Below are 21,171 nucleotides of genomic sequence, written 5' to 3'. Positions count from 1 at the left end.
TAATCCATTTTTAGAAGATATTATTTCATTGCATGTTTTATATCCATGCTGGCATAGAGACTAGAGGAATGGCAGTTAGAAGTAAGACAAGTGAGTGCAACAGCCACAAGATTAGGTCACTACACGTGTATTCTTGTCAGGTGTGGGGCAGTTCTGAGTTAAGTGATCTAAAAGGGTTATATCAAACAGCTCTAACCATGACGATAGGTGCATTAATAAACCCATCTCACCTAGAGCCTACATTTCATTGCATTCTCTGTTCATCCCATCGTAGTGACCCATTCCCCACCCCCTAATATCTCTTTCCCAAGGTGAGATCACTATATGATAAAACTATATAGTAAGAAGAATTAATAATATAATTTCCTTTGCCAATAACCACGTCCACTGTCAGTCCTTCTTACTGAGTCATCGTGGCGGATTATCATTACGCCACCTATATCATTATCCGTATTTATCCATCATGAATCACCAAGGATCAAAGTGCTCCCTGCGAAAAAGTGCTTCGCGCTCCATTGTTCCAACGTGCGAAACCACTATCCTCACCACGCCCCATGGTTCATCTTGTTATTACTATTGATCCATCACAGCTATCCCACAGGGGCCAAAAAGCTCTCCATGCAATTAATACTCTATTTTATGTGCAGATTCTCGTATTCCTTTTGAGATTACTAATGAACCTTATGGATTGCAGATTGCTTCTTTCATGCCCTAACTGGCTTGATTCAGCTTTTTAAACCATTTAAAAATACTGCCCTACTAGTCCTCATATTTAAGGTCCAATACATTGGACGAATCCATACACACCTCAGGGGTTTTAAGGCTTCACATATACAGATCACATGTATTAGAGAATCCTCCGCTTGGTCACACCATGTGCATTGTGTAGTATTCACCCTTCTTTTGGTAAAAACCAGCAGCACCTTAGTGGAATAAGGCAGAAACGCAATCTTATAAGCAAGTGTTTTGATTAGTTGGAAAGAGGCAGGATCAAATACTATGGGAGCACTCCCGGGGTGTAAAGATCAACTGCCCAACTGAGATTTGACTCTTAGATCACGGAGATTCTGCTCAGCTGAGATGATCTTTTCAGATTTCATTAATAGTTTTGATGTCATTTTATACGGTAAATTGGTGCATATTAGGTCCTCCGCACTCAGAGCCTCAATAGAGGTTGCCAAAAACAAGCCCCACAACGAGCCAGGCATCTGGAATTTCTCCCAGAGGAGTTGTTCATCAAACCGTTTGGCGCAGTTTTCAATTTTTGACCGTACAAGACAAATTTTGCCCTTGGGGTCAAGTCCTGCTTTATTAGTTTAAATTCCAATCCAATTTGATCTTGGCAGGTGCAATCTGGGAGGGCGAATAAGCTACGATAACAGATTTGTTTGTCTAACCATTCATGGAGCTGGTCCTTAAACATTGTTGCGCCATAAGAGATTGTTGGCATGTGCTTGATTGAAACTACAATCGGAAGGGCATTGGGGAGAGTATGTAGCCTTACGGCTTGAGTGGTCAACTCGAAGCTGGGGCACCTGGTTCGAGTCTTGGCAACGACGCTCAAACATCCTGTGATTCTGGGCAAATCACTTAATCTCCCAGTGCCTAACAAAAATGAATGTGTCCTTCTGTAATGAAACTGGTGCTCATGTAAAGTGCTCTGATACCCGATGTCTCAGTTCTAGTTCGCGCTATATAAATTATTATTTTTTTTTTTAACTGTTTTTTTGGCATACGAGATTCCTCTTCAGTTGGCCCATCTTGCACATCAAGTGCTTTCACATTTGTTTTCATAGATTCTAACTGAGCATTCCTGCCACCTCTTTGATCAAACGTCACGCCAAGGTATTTCAAACCTTTTCTATATGTATCAGATTTCTACTATAGATTATGGTTTGTCTTCGTTATATTAATAATGATGTAATTTTCTACACAGTAGCGTACACACATTGAGTGACCTCTGAAGTACAATTTGAATGCAGTCTAGTACAACCATATCATATGCATATTTTAAGATTTGTACTTTCCTCTTAGCCAGGCAAAGTGGACAGATCTTGGTGGCGACTAAATTACTTTTCATATTTGCCATGTATAAATTAAAAAGTAGAATTCAAGGATACAGCCTTGTTTTAATCCTTTGTATAGATTTTTTTCAGAGGCCGCCCAGTTGGTTGAATTTTTACCCACGTGTTACTGTACAGTGACTTAATGGCCTTCCAAAGGTGCAGTGGGATTCCCCAATTACTTAACGTTGCTCCAAGATGGCCTCTTGGAATGTTACCAAAAGTATTGGTAAAATCAATAAAAGCAGCATTAAGAGGTCGAGCTCTGGGGCACAAGCATCTTCAATTAGGCAGGTCAGGGTCAGAAGATTATCCTCAATGTTGCAGTGCCTCTGAAAACCAGTCTGAAACCCAGTCTGAAACCATGGGATCAATTGTTTCTCTTTAGCCCAGGTTTCCAAATCATCATTCAGTAATCTTGTTATAGCACTTTTCTTCTGCATCCAGCAACACTATCATTGTGTAATTTGTGGGCAGCGATCTACTTCCCTTCTCATGTATAGGAGATAAAAATCGACCCCTTCCAGCTATTCGCCACTATACCCGAGGAGTGGCATTTCGAGAAAAGGGATTTAAAAAAGGTTTAAATCCAATTTTAAAAAGGCCACAGGTAGGCCATTTGGGCCTGACGCGCCTGCTACTCCTCATTTTCCTCCGTTCCTTTCCCACCTGTATTTCGCACGGTCAAACATTGTGACTGGTGGGCGTCTGTATTTTACTCACTGCCATCAATCCTGCTAATGGGTCCTTCTCGTTTGCACAGCAGGATATTTGGGTCTCATTTTATTGTTCAGTGCTAGCCTCAACAGATTGTCTAGTGTTCAGCCGACAGTTCCCCATACTTAATAGACTTCCCACTTACTGGTGCTGACTGAATCGACCCCAATTATGTGAGGTAAAGCTGCTCTATATGGATGGGCCGTTGCTACAGGGAGACGTTACAGCCCCTAGGATTTTTGGTTTGACCAAGCTCCTTTATTTAGCCCCAAAATGTCCTTGACTCCTTTTGCTTAAGTGCTGCGTGAAGTTTAGCCCAATTCGGTTCCTTAACATTACGTTTATCAACCCTTTTCAGTTTCCTTTATGCTTGCCTCAGGATTTTTACTTTTTCTTTCATACTCTTTACATCTGAATTTTTGTTCTGGAGTCAGCAAAGGGCTTTGTTTAGTTATTTTCTTAGTCTCCTTGCTTTCTGTCCTGCGGAGTGCTCTGATCTCTGATAATCCAGTCTAATCCTTCTCTGGGGTCCTCTGCAAAATTATTTTGTAGTAATACTGCCAACTTTATCCAACTTCTTATAACTTCATTTTCCTGCTTATATTCTTTAGCCATATTAATAGACCCAGGTTTCATTTTATTTGAGTCTGTTCCTTCCTTCAATGTATTCGTTTTATCAGGGCAATATCTTCTTGTTGGCCAGTGAGCATTATTTTGTGGTACCTTTTCACAAACGTGGCGATCCTACATGAGATTGCAGCATGGTCAATGGAGATTTTTGGAATTACCTAAAAATGATTTATTTTGTGGAAATGCTATATTGATCACCATAGATAGTCCAAGTTAGCTAATCTTTAAGGAGAAATGTGTGTATATGCTTCTGGCCTATGGGTATTTACCATTCAGTCCACGCGTTCCTAATACCTCTAGGGAGTTGACCAATTGTTCACCAAATTTCTCCTGTTTCTGACCATTGGAGGGTGGGGGAGGAATCACTTGCAGAACGCATCATTATGCATTCTCCCCATCTTCCCACTCCTCATGGTTACTGTTCCAAAGTAGGTTTGAATTAAAGTCCCCTCCAAGCAATACATGTTCCTTTTGGTATTCTGACTTTAGGTATTTTAAACATCAACCAAAATTCCTGTGGACTCGTGCCTCTGTATTGTTGATGGATGGAAATAGATATTTCCAATAAGTAATGTTTGGGTCACTCTGTTGGTTTGCCTTTTCACCGGCTGGATTTTTACAATGATCGCATCTCCGTTTCTGGCCCAAATTCTCGAGGCATTGGCTGCTAGGTCACTTTTTACTTGATTTGAAACCCCACTTCTTGGGCGTTCACCACAATGGGATGAGAGGGTGGCTGCTGCAGACTCAATATCAGGGAAAGGGCCGGGATCCATACACCAGCTTTCCTGCTGACAAATGTCTTTCATACTTAGTTCATCCAACTTTCTTAGTTTGTACTCATGATCTGAGATTCCCCTCACATTCCAAAAGCAGATTTTAATCTCCTGAGTCTTTAACCATACTGCGTGTGTTTTACTGGAATTAGGAGAATTGGTTTAAAAACTCCGCCAACCGTTTCCAATTTGGAAGTCGAGGTGTTTCTGCCTCCATTTGCTTTGACATGTATACCCTTCCTCCTACTTTGAGTGGGCCGCGTCTAGGCTGAGTTTTTTTTTTTTTTTTTTTTTTTTTTTTTACCATAACTGTTTTAAACCAATTTTTGTTCTTACATATTTGGAGCTGTGCATACTTTAAAAACGTCTTCCTGTGCCCCTAAATCATTCCTCAATACCAATCAAGTTTTTTTTTTTTTTTAAAAAAAGCATATTTTATTGTCTTTTATATGTCATACACGTGGGTCCAGCATTACAACGTATTGCTTTAGGCATGTGCTTTTGTCATAGCTTGCAGTCATTTTGGCAGCAAAACTTTACCATGAAATCAGTATCATTTAACGTACAATGCTACGATTTTTTTCACTCTAGTCATGTACCGTTGAATCCGCCCCCCCTCTCCCCCCTCCCCCCACCCCCACACCAATCAAGTTTTGACACTGCTGCGTTGGGGGGTTAAGTATTGTAGGTTATCTGTCAGACGGATTGTAGGTCCGATTAATTCACAGCATAGACAGTTGTCTGTCAATCTCGGTATGTGTATCCCCCCTGTACCTGAAAGGCCATGTACTCTATGTCCTTTGTCAGTTTTTCCAAGCCAGGGAGTTGAGATGGCAATCTTATGATGTTCAATATGTCCAATCTTCCTCACGAGGCATTCTCCGGGTATAGCTTGATACTTTTTAGGCCTTTGCATCAAACCTTTATTGCTTCAGAGTTGTTACTCAACAGCTGGACTTTATTTATTTCATTTGTCGGTGCTTCTTATGTTGTTGATTTCACGCACTTGCAGTCGATCCAGACCCTATTGTTAAGCGTACAATTAATATTATATGTAATATAATAAAGGGTGCAGGTTTAGAACGATCTATCGAAACCATGGGCAGAAATGGTATTGGTCTAAAATGGAAATGCACAGCTGAGGAGAAATTAATAGAAACACTAGTGAAAAGGAACAGGGAAGCCATCATTACTTGCACTGAATGGTGGGATTAACTACAAAAAACTGTTAGAGGCATTTATTAACATTGTATCAGCAATGGTAAATACATTGAAACTTAAGGGATTCAGGAAGAAGTAGAAAGCCTAAGCGGCGTTTGATACTGTCTGGTCTAGAGCAAAGCAGACCCTTCGGAACGCACTGCAGGAAACCCCAAGAGATTGGGGGAAAATTAACTAGTTAAGAGGGAATTATAAGTTAGAGTTATCCGGGAGGAAAAGGGAACTCCAGGAACAGCCTTGGGAAAATGTAGAACATGCAGTGCATACTGGTATTGTCACTTGTTTTGGAAAACTGTTAATTCCCCATTTTCAAGTATAACAATATGCCATTGACAGATCTCAGTTGCTTCAGAAGCCTTAGTCTCCCATTGTGGAGGGATTTTCAATCCAGAGAATGTTGCTATCCTTCCAGGCATAGATCAGCCTGATGCATCAATGTTTGTACCTCTGAAGCCAAATGAAAGCAAAGAGGCTATCGTAGCCTAAATGAAAGTACCCCAGTTACATATGGGGTCCAGTTGGTGGATTCAAATCTAGCATACCACTATGGTTGCCGTTTCTAACCCAGGTCTGTAATGCAGCAGCAAATTACCACCTTCCAAAGACTTGGAGTGATCGTATTATCGTACCTATTTTAAAAAGGGGGGATAGGGGTGACGCCAGATGTTATCGCCCAATCTGCTTACTAGATTCCTCTGTAGAAATAATGAGGAGGGTAATACTAAGCAGATTGGAAACCTGGGGTCAGGAAAAGTGTATCTTGACAGACTCCCAGTATGGTTTTAGAAAGGAAAGTGGCACATTAAAACGGAGCATCAACTTGCACATAATAAGAAATAAATATACCTTGGAACTCCAAGGGGCATATCCATCTCTGATTTGTATTTTTGAATAGCACATTTGATTAAGTGAATCACGCAAAACTGAGGCGGACCTTAGTAGATATGGGTGCTTCAGTAGACATTACATGCCACCTCTCGCAATTGTGTGCATCTAACAGCCAGTGCACTCTTTGGGGAAAATGGGGAATGCACGGAAAAATTCTGGGTAATGCGAGAAAATAGACATGGATGCGTCCTTGCCCAGAAATTTCTTTAAATGAACCTCACTCACCATGGTTACCCCTTGGTGGCATTTTTCATCATTGGGTTCTTCCCATTTCTGCTGCGGAATGGAGCGTGCTACGACCTACGAGTACAAATCCTGATGAGAAGATAATAGGATTGGGGGGTTGTTTTTGAAAAGTTAAAAATACCTGGCTAGTAGGAATTTGTTTTATTTATTTGTACCTCTGTCCTGTATGATTAAAAACAAGGGGAAAACAAACTCTATGGGATGATGTCCCCAAGTTTCTTTGGTCAACTAGTTTCAAGCCCTACTCTTTTTTTTTTTTTTTAATTTTTTTTTTATTGAAGTACTTTAGTGACAATAAAGACTGCTGGTCAAACATACACAGGATCAAACACCATAAAAGACAGCTTCAGCATAAAGGATTCTCAAATAATAAAGTTAAGCATCATTCACTAAATAACCATCAGTCCGAATCAAAAAAAGAACCCCAAATTTTATCAAATTTTCTCCCTCCTCCCACCCGCAGAGCATAAATTTGTTCACTCTTTCTTACTCTCCTCATTTTCTGCATCCACTCTAATTTACTTGGAATCTGTTTTGACCGCCAGTTTTGCAGTAGTAAAGATCTTGCAACTGCCGTTGCTATATACAGTTGTTTAGTCAATTGGGCGGATATTTTAAGATCTGGATCAAAACCATATAGTATCAGTTTTTCATTAAAAGGGAGCGTAATTTTAAAATAAATCTGGCAGAACACAAAAATATCGTCCCAAAATTCCCTTATATTGGTACAATGAGCCATTACATGAGACCAGTTGGCGGATATGTGTTGTGTACATCTAAAACAGTTACTCAAAGGCCCTACTCAAAGGCTTTTCTTCTGAACCAAAGAAGTCTACTCCCTAATATCACTCCTTTAATCTTAAAGTTCACTGCATGCTGGTCAAACTCTATTAGATAAATAACAAAGAAATATACAGCACCTAATCGGTCTGTTACTTGGATAAATGTTACAAGCCTTAATTAAAACTTCACTTCACACAGGCTGCCGCTGGCAGTGGGTAGGTGCTGATTTAGCCGGCCCCCGACGCAACCCAAATAGGGCGCAGGCAGCCACGGCAATACCTATGAAGCCGACAGTAACACTTATTATGGTATACTTCCGTTCGGTACGCCTCGTTGAGATCATTTCTTGACTCACACTGCGATCTTGGTCACTGTACCTCGCCGCTCTGTACCTTACACTACCTTCCATTGACGCGGGTTACCCTTTTAATCTCTGGAACTCCCGTCTGTATCGTGCACACCCTTTCACTCAACTTGGTCCTGAAGAAACGCCACTGACCTTCCCAGGCTTCTTGGGCGTGAAACATGTGGACCTCTTTGAGTCACACTAGCACCTTGCGCTTTTTGGTGACTCCCCGACCTACCGGTCTTTTTAATTTTGCCAGGGGTCCCGCTACATTAAAATATCGTCTTTTAGGATACCCCTAGGTATTTTATCCACACACTTTGCACGCACGTAACCACCTACCTCTTGGACCCACCACCATTTTTTACCCCACACACTCGCACTCACCTATCGGCTTTTCTCTTTAAAAGACCCCCGACAAAGAGACCCTTCGGGGGACCGTAGGTCATTGCAGCGCCGGCCCGACGAGGAGCAATAACAAGCCCAATGATGAAGTAAGACATCCTTCGGGGTGTGTGAGGGCCATACCGAGTCCTCCCCTTCGGGATTGGATCCTTGATACTGGGGATAGTTCTCTCTGCCTCTTTTCACCTTCACCCCTACCTCTCTTGTCCTCTCCTCTCTCCCCCCCCCCTTCTCCCCCCCCCTCCTTTTACACTCTCTTTTTCTCCTCTGTCTTTTCACTCTTCCCTTTGTTGAGCAGGTGTGCACTTTTTTCACCGCCAACATGGAACAATGTCCTCTTTGATTTCATTAACAAGCCTTAATTAGGCATCATGAATCCAGAAAGGAGAGGGGTGGACACCTGTAGTCACACTTTCTTCAAGGCTTCTCCGTCCTAGGGACTGGGGAAGCCCCGACTGAGTTACTGTTTGCTGCCTGCTTACTGATTGAATAGAGGCACACTCATGGCTCTCTGCCCACCAACTCTATTTCCAGCCCCAATAAGTGCTTCTATTCACTGCGTATTCAGTCCGGTACAAGACAGGCTATTGCAGCCCAGTGCTTGAATAATCTACCAGCAAGATGTTCAGGTGCTGGGCAGCATCAGAGAGATCTAATGCAAGACCCTAAATTTCTGAAGACCGACCAACCGTGTGTGAGTGACAACAGAAGGGGTAGTACTTCTTATCCAGGAACTTCTAGGGAAAGTAGCAGGGTGGGCAGAGGCAAAGAGCAGAGAATGTAATAAAATTGAATCATTTAACCCTAGCCTCTCCAATAATTTTATGAACCTGGCTACCAAGGACATATTGGTGAACAAGAAACATACCTGCCTGGCTTCTGATGTGTCAACATTGCAGGACAACTTATTCCTGCTTCTTTGCAGGACGCTGATTGGATAGGAGTGTTACACATGGCCCATTTGCAATAAGGAAGTGCCTCCAACACCACTATGTTGGTCTTCAAAGTGTGAAAACTGTTGGAACACCCTTGGCAGTGCTTGTAAACATATTTGTCGTTTACAATTAATATACGTGAGGGAATAGAAAGGATGCATCTGGAGTTGGTCACCACACCCCTCTCCTATAAATCGATCCGTCTGTGGTAAGCAACGTGTAGCAATTGAGCAGGGAGATATGGGGTGCTACTACTCCTGAAGGAGAATACCAGAAAGAGTTCACAATGTGGGCCTCTTCTGTTCCCAAGGATTCTAGAAATGGCCTCTCTCCGTAAGGTGGAGGTCCGGAGTGCTCGGTCCTGAAAGTGGTGCCTGGCGTAGAAGCATAGTTGCCCTTTTTGCAACTGTACGACTTGCAGACATTTGTTCTGTATGTTTGCTTCTTCTCCGGTGTTGGTAGCGGTAACGAGTTTTTCCCCTGCTTGAAGCCAAACTAATCATGCATAAACTCAGCAGATTACATTACAGTATTTTCCATGTTTGCACAGTTGTTTACCTTGCTGTATTAAAGCACATGAAATAGCAGGAGGGAGCAAATGAGATGGACAATGAAGCAAACCAATGTTATGCAATGTGCTGACCCAAAGCACGCTAAGTATTTGTAATGTCTTCAATAGGTATTTCGCAAACAGTCAGCTGAAGCAGTCTGTAGGCGAAATCTAAAAATGAAAGTTTGAATGTTGATCGGGGCTTTTTCTGTCTCGTGATAAATCGAAAGTCGGATTGCTACACCCCAAGATGATTAGATCATCCAAATAGGACTTGAAGTAGTAGTGTGCTAGAAAAGCCTCTCCGAGCAATTGGATATTGGTTTTCCTGAATCTCTAGAAGTCTGCTCCAAGGTAAGTGGAAGTGTTTTTCGAAGGGAGTAGTGCTCCACACGCATCGTCCCGCACTCAAAATGTTTGTACCTCATGGATGGTTATAAAGTCTATTTTGGCAAGGTGTGACCGTAGTAGTCTGCTTGACTGGTATTGCAGCATCGTTTTGGAGCTCTAAGAAGGGGCTTCTGCATGAAACCTACTCTTGACCTGTGGTGTGAGCCCGTTGAGTGGCATGCCCAGGATGAGGCCGGTTGTATCAATGTGTGTGCTCTTTGGAGCTTGGCTGTTGCCTTGGCATTGGGCAGTTGTGGGCTCCATTGAAGTAATCCGTCCAAGGGATCTTACAGTTGTCTTTCTTTGCCTTATTTCTCGGCGAGACTCCTTTCCATCTACCTTTCTGTTTTCCATTCGTGTGTTGTGGTTAATTCCTGGATGCCCAGTGCGATTGCCTTTTCCACATACTATTACATATTAGTCAAGGAAGAGCTGTGTATTTATATGTATAGATAGACTGATGCTCGTCAGTTCTTTGACCACCAAAGTCAGCCAGTTTCAATCAAACAGCACATTTAAAAATATATATGTAGAGGACTTGACATTCGTTTGTTTTAGTACTTTTTTTTTTAACTTCCCCCTCTGCACGCGGTCTGTAGGTCCTCATACTGTGTTCATATTGTAGATTGTCCACTGTGTCAGTCTCCTGTGAAACATGAAAATCAAGTGTCCTTGCATTTGTTCCTGGCTGTAAATTGTAGACTTGAGAAAAACTAAAAAACATCTCTCTCTCTAGGCATAAATACTACCTTGAGAGGATAGATACTGTATTTTGTGTAACCACTTAAAAAGACTTTGGGTACAGTCTGAGATTGGAACAATACCTTTACTGTCATATGTAGAAGAGGAATGTGTTTGTGACTTCGAAAGACTACGGATACATTTTTGACTTGGCAATAATGAATTTTATAGTTTTCAGTAGAGAGAAAAATAATTACAATTGAATAGGCAAAACTTAGCTTTTCCCTAATTGGTTATCACTTGGAGAGGCAGTAATTTTCTACTCCTAACAGATGCTTTCCCCTTATCGTATCAATATTCTGCAGTTGGCCAGTATAATTTGCTTTCCAGCTCACTATGCCACAGGATTCAAACTAGCCTGGCTGATGAGGGGGGTGATACCCCGAAACTGGTTCCAGGATGCTGGTTTCTGATCCAGCCAGGACCTGGCCTGGCATTTCAGGCTGGACTGTTCCCATGGGGAGCAGGGTCAAGACTGATTTGCATATGGCTGGGTCCTAACTGGGGTCATGTGGTGAGCAAAACAACGATTAATTTAGGCCCAGATCTTTAACTGGTGGTGAATGTTTGACATTGTTCAGCATTCTGTACATCAATTGTTCTTTGTGTGTAGACCGAGCACAGTTCCAGCTTCCTCAATTAAGGAAAAAATGAAAGTCCTTCAGCACACCCTCCTATATTTACTTTATTGTAAAATGAAAGACTGAACATACCGTCTATTGACTACACCTAACACCACCAGCAAGCAACATACACAAACTAGCAGTGGCTCTTCCTATTCTGCACTGGAGGGTGCCCAGATGGATAGTTGAACGTGTTACGAAAGTGCTGCTAGCATACAAACGGCGAGACTACAATATCCTGCACAACTGGATACAGCTCTCCCTGTCCATACATCAGGCTCCAAAGTGCGCTCTTCCTTGGATTGTAAATCTCAGCTGTCTGTTCTGTTGTGCACTTGTAAGAATTTTATTTTCCAGGTCCCAATATGCCAGTTTACAGCCTCTATGCATAAAGGAACTCTGGCATATGGCTCTTAAAATTCTAAAAACACCTGTCTCTGTTGTGTAACTTTTTCTAGTGACCTCCAACCTCGAATACATTTTTCTGGTAGCCCAATCCCGTCTTCACTCCTACTCTAACCCTGAAATACTCCTTATCCCTTGTTTTCACAGGAGAAAATAACCATTGAATCCAGTTGGCTAATGTGCTGCTCTTCTACTTGTTTCCAGATTTGACGGACGGGTAGTAGCCAAGCTTCCCTTTGTTCCACTCTCCTACATCCAGGGACTGTCGCACAGGAACCTTTTGGGAGAGGACTACACTGACTGTTCCTTCATCTTCCTCTACATCCTCTGCACCATGTCCATTCGGCAGGTAAGTCCCCGCTACTCCATTGTGGCGACATAGACTGAGTGTTGAGCATGTGCCAGTTTCCTGGTTGTGCTGTCTCCCTCTGCATGGCCTGAATTGGGTCTCAACTAATGTCATTACATGAAGGTTGCATCTCTCACTGTAATTCTGCATTTGTTTTTAACACCTCTTTACAAAACAGATTGTTCCTGTTATGTAACAGCCACGTATCTGAAAATAAAAATACTAGTGCCTATGCTGTGCCATATCCTTCACAGAAAATATGAAACCTTGAAAGGCCCTTTCAGTGACTATTTCTGTCACAATAATGAACTGTATTCTCTACCTGTATGAAGATGGTTCTCTTGCAGTCAATTGTATTCAGAATTCTCTCGGTAAATATTGCCTCCAATGTCTGTTTCCCTGCTCCCTAAACAACCACTGCATTCTCCTCTCTTACCAGATTGGAGCTTTATTTTTTAATCTCACCTCCATTTGTATTGCCCCTATATTTTGCTTTTCCATTTGTATTATTAATTACTTTCTTTATCTGATAGATTAATAGCCACAGGTTCCTTATTTTAGAATATTCCCCAGGCTTCACACTGGATCCAGATATTTTCTAGTACTAATCCTGCGTGCTGGTTGGTGGCATAGTTCGGATTTGTGTGCGGTGCCTATATAGCTACCACCCCTGCACGCTTATATCTGGTGTCTTCTTTCTATTGTAAAGGATATTTTTGAGAAATTACTTCTCCTGTTGTGGTAGGGATGTCCCCTGAGAAAACCACTGGTGTCAAGCCATGTGGTACCTGTCACAGGCAGATGTTTCTTATAAAACCCATATTTGGTTTGTTTGTGGCGCTTGGAATGAGACCGCGACTACAGGACCTGTGAGGACTGCCACGCCATGAACACGAAGGCGTTGAGGGAACGCTCCATGAAGCAACTCGCAGGATGACCCCATGACGTTCAAGATCCCGGTCACGTGGAAAGTCCTAGGATCAATCGCGGAGCTGCTCTCGGCATTCCACATCTCACTCAGTTGTCAGGCAAGTCCCACAAACACAAGAAGTCAAAAAAATCTATGTTTTCCGACTTCCTCGCGCCAGTTCAAGTCATTGGATGAGATGTGGTAACATTGGCACTTTAGACCACACCCCACCGTGGAGTCTGTTCCTGGGTTTGCTCTGCACCTCTAGACCTTCCCATAGCCTCCCTCGTCCATCTCCGAGTTCAATGAGGCCATGCACCTCATATTTGGGTGATCTGACAACTCTGGAGCGCCTTCAGGCCCCGTGGGGTCGGGAGGGCCCCGTACTGGATTTCTGCTGGTGGGGTTTGCCCTCTGTGCCATTCAGGTCCCTAGAGCCGGTGAGATCCGCCTGCAAGACCGCAGCGTTGCTCGGAGCCATATACTGTGCTGTTCCATGCACTGCTGATGACCCGCACCTGACCCCATAGTCATTTCCGACTCCGATACGGAGCTGCAGGGGCATCTCCTGACACTGCCAGAACCTTGCCTTCTAAGTCCGAGCCAGTGTCTTTGTCCTTTAGTATGCCAGGAGAGGAAGACTATTAGGAGGTGTCTGGGGACCCTTATGGTTACCATCCCCCCAAGTCCTCCACCCCAGAAAATCAGAGGACAACTGGAATGAGGAAATGGTGAATGTCAGTGGTTTGAACACCTCGCCAGCTCTTTGGACCCCCGGGTTCCTCACCCAGCACCCCACTCCGGAGAGCTTGTTGGTCCAAGCCTCCATCTCCTATGTTAAACCTGGTGCATTCCCCACCACTCCAGCGAATAGGGAATCCAAAAGGCTTGATACCTTTGGCAAGAGGATGTTCCCTTCCGTCAGCCTAGCACTGCGGTCAGTGAACACCACGTGCCTTTTGGGCTGATACACCCACACGGTGTAGGACTCTGTCACGCAAGTGCTGCCTGGGTATCGTAGGAGGCCCAAGCCATACTCGCTCTGTAATTGCTGATTGGCGAGATGCAGCAAAGTTCACCATCCGATGTGGGCTGGACGTGATTGACTTGCTGGGTAGGGTGATTGCGTTGTCAGTGACACTCAGACGCCACACCTCATTGCCAACCACTGGCTTTTCAGGGATGTCCAAGCTTCCCTTATGAACATGCCCTTGGATGGCTCCTGCCTTTTTGGTGATAAAGCAGACTCCGCACCGAATCGCTTTAAAGACACCACAGCTAGAACCAAGTCTTTGGGCCTATCCAAGACCCCCTGTCAACCCCAGTTTGCCTTTCGTCCCTTCCAAAGCTACGGGAACTGCTACCAGCTGCATTCGTTCACACCCAGCCACCAAGGCTAAAAGGCTTCACAGTCTTTTCGTGGCTGTGGTTTCCACCGACCACGTGAGGCAACCAGACAGAGGTTTGGCCAGTCCACCACCCCTCTGGCACCCACAGCCTCCAAATCCCCTTAGTTTACCCTTATACCAGCACGGGAATCCAGTAGAGGGGCAGGATCCACCGCCGTCTGCCCCACTGGCAGTACATAACATCGGACAAGTGGGTTTTACAAATCGTCCAGAGGGGCTGCTCCATCCACTTCCTGGAATCCCCATCACCCTTGACAGCTACTTACAATCTGCTGACAGAGGACCACCTCTCTTTGCTCTCAAAAAGTGTCTGCCCTTTTGACCAAAGGGGCCATCAAGAGGGTGTAGGCATCAGAAGTAGGTTGTGGTTGCTATTCCCGTTACTTTCTGGTACCCAAAAAAGGACAGAGTCCTCCATCCTATATACCTGTGCTTTCTCAATTTCTTCCTGAAGGACAAATTCAAAACTCTCACCTTAGCTCAGGATCTGACTGGATGGTAGTGTTGAACTTGCAGGATGCATATTTCCACATCCCTGTTCTGCCTGCCGACACACGTTTCCTGCGGTTCACGGTGGGCAAAGAGCACTTTCAGTTTGCCTTGCTTTCCTTCGGCCTTACCAGCTCCTCCCAGGTGTTCAGCAAGGTGATGGTGGTGGGTGCAGCAAATCTGCAGAGACAACGGGTTACAGTCCCGCCCCGCCCCCCACCTCGACGACTGGCTGTTGAAGTGGGCTTGCCCCAGGCAGTTGTCTCCCTTCTCCAGACTACGGCTGACGTCCTGCATTTGCTGGGTTCACTATCAGTGTGCCGAAGTCAAACCTGACTCCCTCTCAGATGCTCCCTTTTATCTGAGCTGTTCTGGACACAGTGCAGTTTTGGGCCTATCATGAACGGCTAGTCCAGGATATTCAGGCAGTGATTACGATGTTTCAGTCTCTATCCTGAATATCAATGAGACACACTCTGAGGCTGTTGGGCTCCATGGCCTCCTCCTAGTGACTCTTGCAGGCTCTACAGTGGGACTTGAAGATCCTCTGTGCACAGCATATGGGGAAACTCTGATCTGGTCCAGATCTCGGAGGGAACTGCAAAAGAAATGCAGTAGTGGCAAATGAACCGTGATTGGATCAGGGGCAGACCCCTTTCCCTTCCGCAACTGTAGCGGACTGTGGTGGCTGATGCGCTACTTCTGGACTGGGGTGGCCACATAAGAGTTGGCAATCAGAGGCCTCTGGTCTCCGGCAATGTCCGGGCTCCACATCAACTTGTTGGAGCTCCGGGCAATCTGATTGGCATTGAAAGCCTTTCTCATTTCAATGAGGAGAAGGCTGGTGCAGGTGTTCAAGGACAACAACACCGCCATGTTGGACTGCAACAAACAGGTAGAATCATGGACCCTTTGTCAAGAGGCTGTGCATCTCTGGACAGGGCTGAAACGTCTGAGCATTTCCCTGGTAGTTCAGCATCTAGCGGGCTCTCCATGCCAGAGCAAACAAACTCCGCTGCCGATGCCTAGCGGATTATGACAGTCACTACTGCCAAGAGTGCGCAATGTCATCAATTCTGCGCGCTGGAGTTTGGTGACGCCTTTCATCTAAAGTGAAGCTTTGGCTTCTTGTATACCTTTCCTCCAATACCACTCCTGCTCAGAGTTCTCAAGAAGATCAGGACCAATCGAGCCCAAGTCCGTCTGGTGGCCCCAGATTGGGCACAGAGAGTATGGTATCTAGAACTCCTGGGGATGACCTTCGGTCCGCCGATCAGGCTGCCCCTTCAGGACCTTCTGTGATCAGCAGGGGAGGGTCTTGCACCAGAACCTGCACACCCTCTACCTTCCTGCCTGGAGATTGAGCAGCAACAGTTGACAGCTTACAACCTTCCTCCCGAAGTATGTGATGTTATGCTGGTGCCAGGTGTCCCTCCACCAAGACAATGCTCGCCTGCCGTTGGGACAAATTAGTGGCATGGTGTGTATCCATGACCATCGACCCTCTTGCTACACCCCATCTCAAGTTTTAGTGTTTGTTCTTTCTCTGGCCCTGCAGAGAACCTAACCCAACAGTTCGCAAGACTAGCTGACACCTAAGTTCAGCAAGAAGCCTCCTTTTTTCCATACTGATCTGCCTCAGACCCGCCTCTGATAGCGCCAAGATGCCCTCGGGCATGAGTTTGCGCTCTGTAAATTACTTTTACAATACATTACCCACCAGCTCTGCTCTGGATACTGTTAAAGGTTACTTATCAGCCGTTAGGGCTTTCTTGTGGTTGCCGGACCAACCTTTTTTATTTAAGCCACCTTATGAGGCCCGTTTTCTCTATGGACATCAACACCTGTCCTTCCAAGACCATTCCTCATACTCCAATCTGGTCTTAACATTTCTCATATGTGCATCCTTCGAGCGGCTACCCAACTGCCCACTCCGCCTACTCACCTTAAAAACGGCTTTACTGGTGGCCATGACATCGACCATTGGTCAACAAACTGTAAGCACTCTTTGCACACTACCTACACAACATTTTACCCATACAATCTGGTTCGCAGATCACTTGCTTCCTCCCTACCGAAGTTTGAGACACCTTTTTATGTAAGCTAAAATATCACCTTGCCTACCTTCTTTGCTACACCTGCCCCTTTCAAAGAAGAGGAGAAACCCCAGCAACTGAACCCAAAAAGTACATTGTCGTTCTACCATGATCGTACTAGAGATTTCCAGGTGGACAATCAACTGTTCATTGGTTATGTCGGAACGAAGAAAGATAGGGCTGTGCAGATACAAACCATCTCACGCTGGAAAGTGCTCTGCTTAAAGATCTGCTACACGTTGGCAAAAAAGCATCCCCTGATGGCTTGCACTCTAATGCCAGGCTGCAACTACTACGTTCGCTTGAAGAGTCCCTGTTCTGCATATCTGTCAGGCAACAACATGGGCATCATTGCTCACGTTCACCAAACACTACTGTCCGGACAGTCAGGTGCGTCGTGATGGGCATTTTGCCCGTTCAGTCTTGCAGGATTTTTTGGTCTAATCTGTTTGCAAAACCACCTCTGGGGAGGTATTGCTTTGGTATCTAATGTAAGAAAAGTAATCTGAGTCTAGAAGTCTCTCACGTTGCCTGGCTATCAATGACGCCATCTTTGTGTTCACGTTTCTTAACTCCTCTCTGCGACACAATGCCTTTGACATACATTTGTGTACGTGTCAGTGCAGGATAGGATTCTCTGAAAAAGTATTTGCTTACATTTCAGCTTCGTAGGCACACTATCATGACACCTTTAACATTCAGTACGATGTATAGAGTTCACTGCACAATTGTCATGGCTTATTGTTGCCCGGTAGGCCAAAACACTATCTAGCTCACATAAACAATTGCAGCCTGACAAAGACCTCTGCATGCCTGTATGGACATTATTTATTATACATACTAATGTACTTCCTTGTTAAAATCAGAGGAGCACTCTGCTGACACTTTGAGGTTGTAGCATGCCGGAATTACAGCTCGGCTGATTCCGGTCACCTCCACGATAGATGTCCCGCTCTACACCAAGAAGGACAGCCTGATGAAATTTTACCATAGGTAATGGCAGAGCTGGTTCACCCAACACTGATTTCTTTTTGCAGATCACCCACCCTAGGTCAAACTAGGTATGGGAGTGTTGGGTCGGAGCACACTACATCACACTACGTATATGCCAGCACATATTCATTGTTTTAGCATAATGGTGGATTTATTTATTCTCTCCACTGTTCTTGTATTGCTAATAATGGTAATATGTTTCATTCTATTAGTAATTGCAGCACACGACTTTTACTCGAATCTCACTGCGTCAATAGATATTGAAGCTGCAGATTGTGTATTTCTTGCTTATTTCCTCTGGGTATACATGAGAATTAAAACGAAAAGGTTCTAGATCTGTTGCCATGATTCCTTGGGTTCTAAGGTTGCTCATGCATTGGTTACACTGAGGTTAGGGGTGCAAATGGTGCACTGTGAGCTAGCAGGACAATAGGCCAACGTCTCCTAAGGGGGTGCGGGGAATCAGAATTTGCGTAACAGAGGTGTGGGTAAGTTCCAATTCTATTAAGGACACGGAGGCGAGGATTATGCTAAGTCTCTCTTCGCTTTATTACAAGTGAAACATCCAGAGATGAAGAAACATAGTTATGAACAAGAAAAAACTACAACTCCCTACAACCAGGGAGATTCATGAGTCCATAGTCCTTCCACTATTTCCAGTAACCGGCCATCATAGTCCCCTGTTTGTCTCCTCTCTTCCTTCGCGCGAATCACGCCAATTTATCGCTGGTCCTGCTGTGGAAAACTCCAAACTGAAGACATCACAAAACGGACCGTATAAGAGAAAACAGCATCTTAGCAAGTTATAATCAGTCAAAATATTTTACTTATTACTGTACGGGTGGGTTCGCACCATTGTGCACCGGGTGGGATAATCCTCGCCTCCTTGTTCTTAATAGAATTGGAACTTACCCACACCTCTGTTAGGCAAATTCCGATTCTATGGCAGGACCGGAGGCTTCGGGTTATGCTAGTTCAAAGCTTACTTACCACCAACTGAGCAACATCCAAAACAGGTTTAAAATAAAACCTCAAAGGTCGAATCCGAGGACCAATCTGCTGCTCGCATCCGGTCCTCTAAACGAGCTCCCAAAGCAAACGCCTTAGAGGCCATGGCTCCCCTGGCCGAGTGCGCACCAAACTGTTTTGTATCAATGCCCGCTTCTTGCATGACCCAACGCACCCATCAGGCAATTGTAGGTAAAGACACAGCTTTGTGTGGCTTCCGGAGTGCAATCAAAAGTTGTTGCTCGCCCGGAGGGCGAAGTTCCAGGGTAAGGTCTTCGTAAGCCTTGAGGCAATCCACCACACATAACTTCGGCGAATCCCGAAACGCCAGATAGGACAACGCCAGATAGGACACCGTTCGGGTGTGGGATTTGATCCAACGTCCAATAGTAAAAACTACGCCTTCAGGCGAAAAAGTGCGCGCCGAGATATCCAGAGCCCGGACATCCGACGCTCTCCTACATGAGATCAAACACAACAGTGTAGCCAATTTAGAAGATAGTTCCTTCAATGACAGATATTTATTGGGCTGCCAAGACGGAAAGAGATTCAGCACCAAATTAACGTTCCAAAGGACCGAATACAGAGGTTCCGGCGGCAAGGACAGACTGATTCCCCGCAAAAGCCGACAAACCAAAGGATGTTCACTAAGCAGTTTGCCATCCAAAGGAATATGACCTGCGGAAACTGCTGATCGAATCGCGTTCACTGAGCAATAAGCCAGGCCATCGGCCACCAAATCGGCCAGAAAATTTAAGAAGTGAACATCCGCGACCACGGGATCCAAGTCCCTTCGAACACACCAGCGAACCCATCGAAACCAGGCGGACCTGTAACATTTCGTGGTACTGTCTGCCCAAGCCTTAGACAAGAGCATTACAGCCGGTCTCGAAAGGCCTGGCACCAACCAGCGTTGCCGGAAAGGCGCCACACCATGACACGAAGTCGTCCCTGAGTGACCAGATGGTGTGGCATCCCGTCCGCACTCCGAAGCAGATGAAGATACAGGGGGAGTAGGATTGGAAAATCCCAAGAAAGTTCCAGAAGAACCGGAAACCAGACTTCAGACCTCCAGCACGGAGTCACCATGGTTACTTCCGCCCCTTGACGGCGAATCTGGGCCGCCGATCGAGTGATCATTGAAAACGGGGGAAACTCGTAACCGCTCTCCTCCGACCAAGTCTGAAGGAAAGCGTCCGTGGCTGCCGCCATCGGATCCGGCCTCCAGCTGAAATAACGAGGAATCTGGTTGTCCAACCGGGAGGCCAAGAGGTCCACTGAGAATGGACCCCACAACGACTGGAGCCACTGAATGATCGGAGGATCCAATTTCCAAAGACTGGAATCGAACAGATGCTGGGAATGCCAATCCGCTACCTGATTGGTCTGGTCTAGGAGATATTCTGCTGTGACCGAAATGTGGTGATCGAGACAGAAATTCCTAAAATCTTTTGCTAAATTGGCTAAAGCCTGAGATCGTGGGCCCCCTAAGCGATTGACGTAACGGACCGCAGAGACGTTGTCCATTTTCAGAAGAACACAGGACTGCACTCTGTCCTTGGTCCAACACCAACACCGAACTGCGAAGGACCCTGCCAAAAGTTCCAGACAGTTGATGTGGAGACTCTGTTCGTCTACGGACCACAAACCGCCGGTGGAAAAATCCCTGCACTTCGCGCCTCAGCCTGTCGTGCTGGCATCGGACTCTATGACCAGGTCCGGAACCGAACCGAAGATTGCCCGACCGTTCCAGGCCTCCATGTGGGATAACCACCACGTTATCTCTTCCTTGGACTCCTCTGAGAGGGGAACGATATGGTCATAAGATTTCCCCTTCCTTTGATGGAATGCTTTGAGTCGCTGTAATGCTCGATAATGTAGGGCCCCCAGAAAGATCGCCTGAATTGACGACTAAAGGAGGCCCACTAGCCGTGCCAATTTCCGCAAGGAGATGTGAGGCTTGGAAATCGTCTGGCGTAACTCGTGACGAATGTTCGCCATTTTCCGCGATGGAAGGCTCAAGGTTGCTTGCACGGAATCTATCACAAAACCCAGAAACGTTACCCTCTGGGAAGGCTGGCGAATGGACTTGCTTTCGTTTATCCCAAAGCCTAAGCCCTGCAAAAGAGAAACCGCCAGCTGGAGCTGCGAAGCGAGGGTCCGCGGGCACTGCGCCATCAATAGTAGATCGTCCAAAT

At 45.3% G+C, this 21,171-nt stretch overlaps 1 protein-coding gene across 1 annotated transcript in view; it reads left to right on the top strand.

The window, feature by feature from the left end:
• The window catches only part of TMCO1 (transmembrane and coiled-coil domains 1), a 121,610-nt gene that overhangs the window by 85,961 nt on the left and 14,478 nt on the right, over positions 1-21,171 (top strand). Inside the window, exon 6 of the mRNA XM_085601539.1 lies at positions 11,924-12,068. Within this exon, the coding sequence (XP_085457665.1) occupies positions 11,924-12,068 (145 nt within the window). The remainder of the gene's footprint in view (positions 1-11,923; positions 12,069-21,171) is intronic.

Source organism: Triturus cristatus, chromosome 4_2 (assembly GCF_964204655.1).
Source record: "Triturus cristatus chromosome 4_2, aTriCri1.1, whole genome shotgun sequence".
NCBI lineage: Eukaryota > Metazoa > Chordata > Amphibia > Caudata > Salamandridae > Triturus > Triturus cristatus.
Note: the sequence above shows the minus strand (reverse complement) of the source record. Positions and strands in the feature narration are given on the sequence as shown.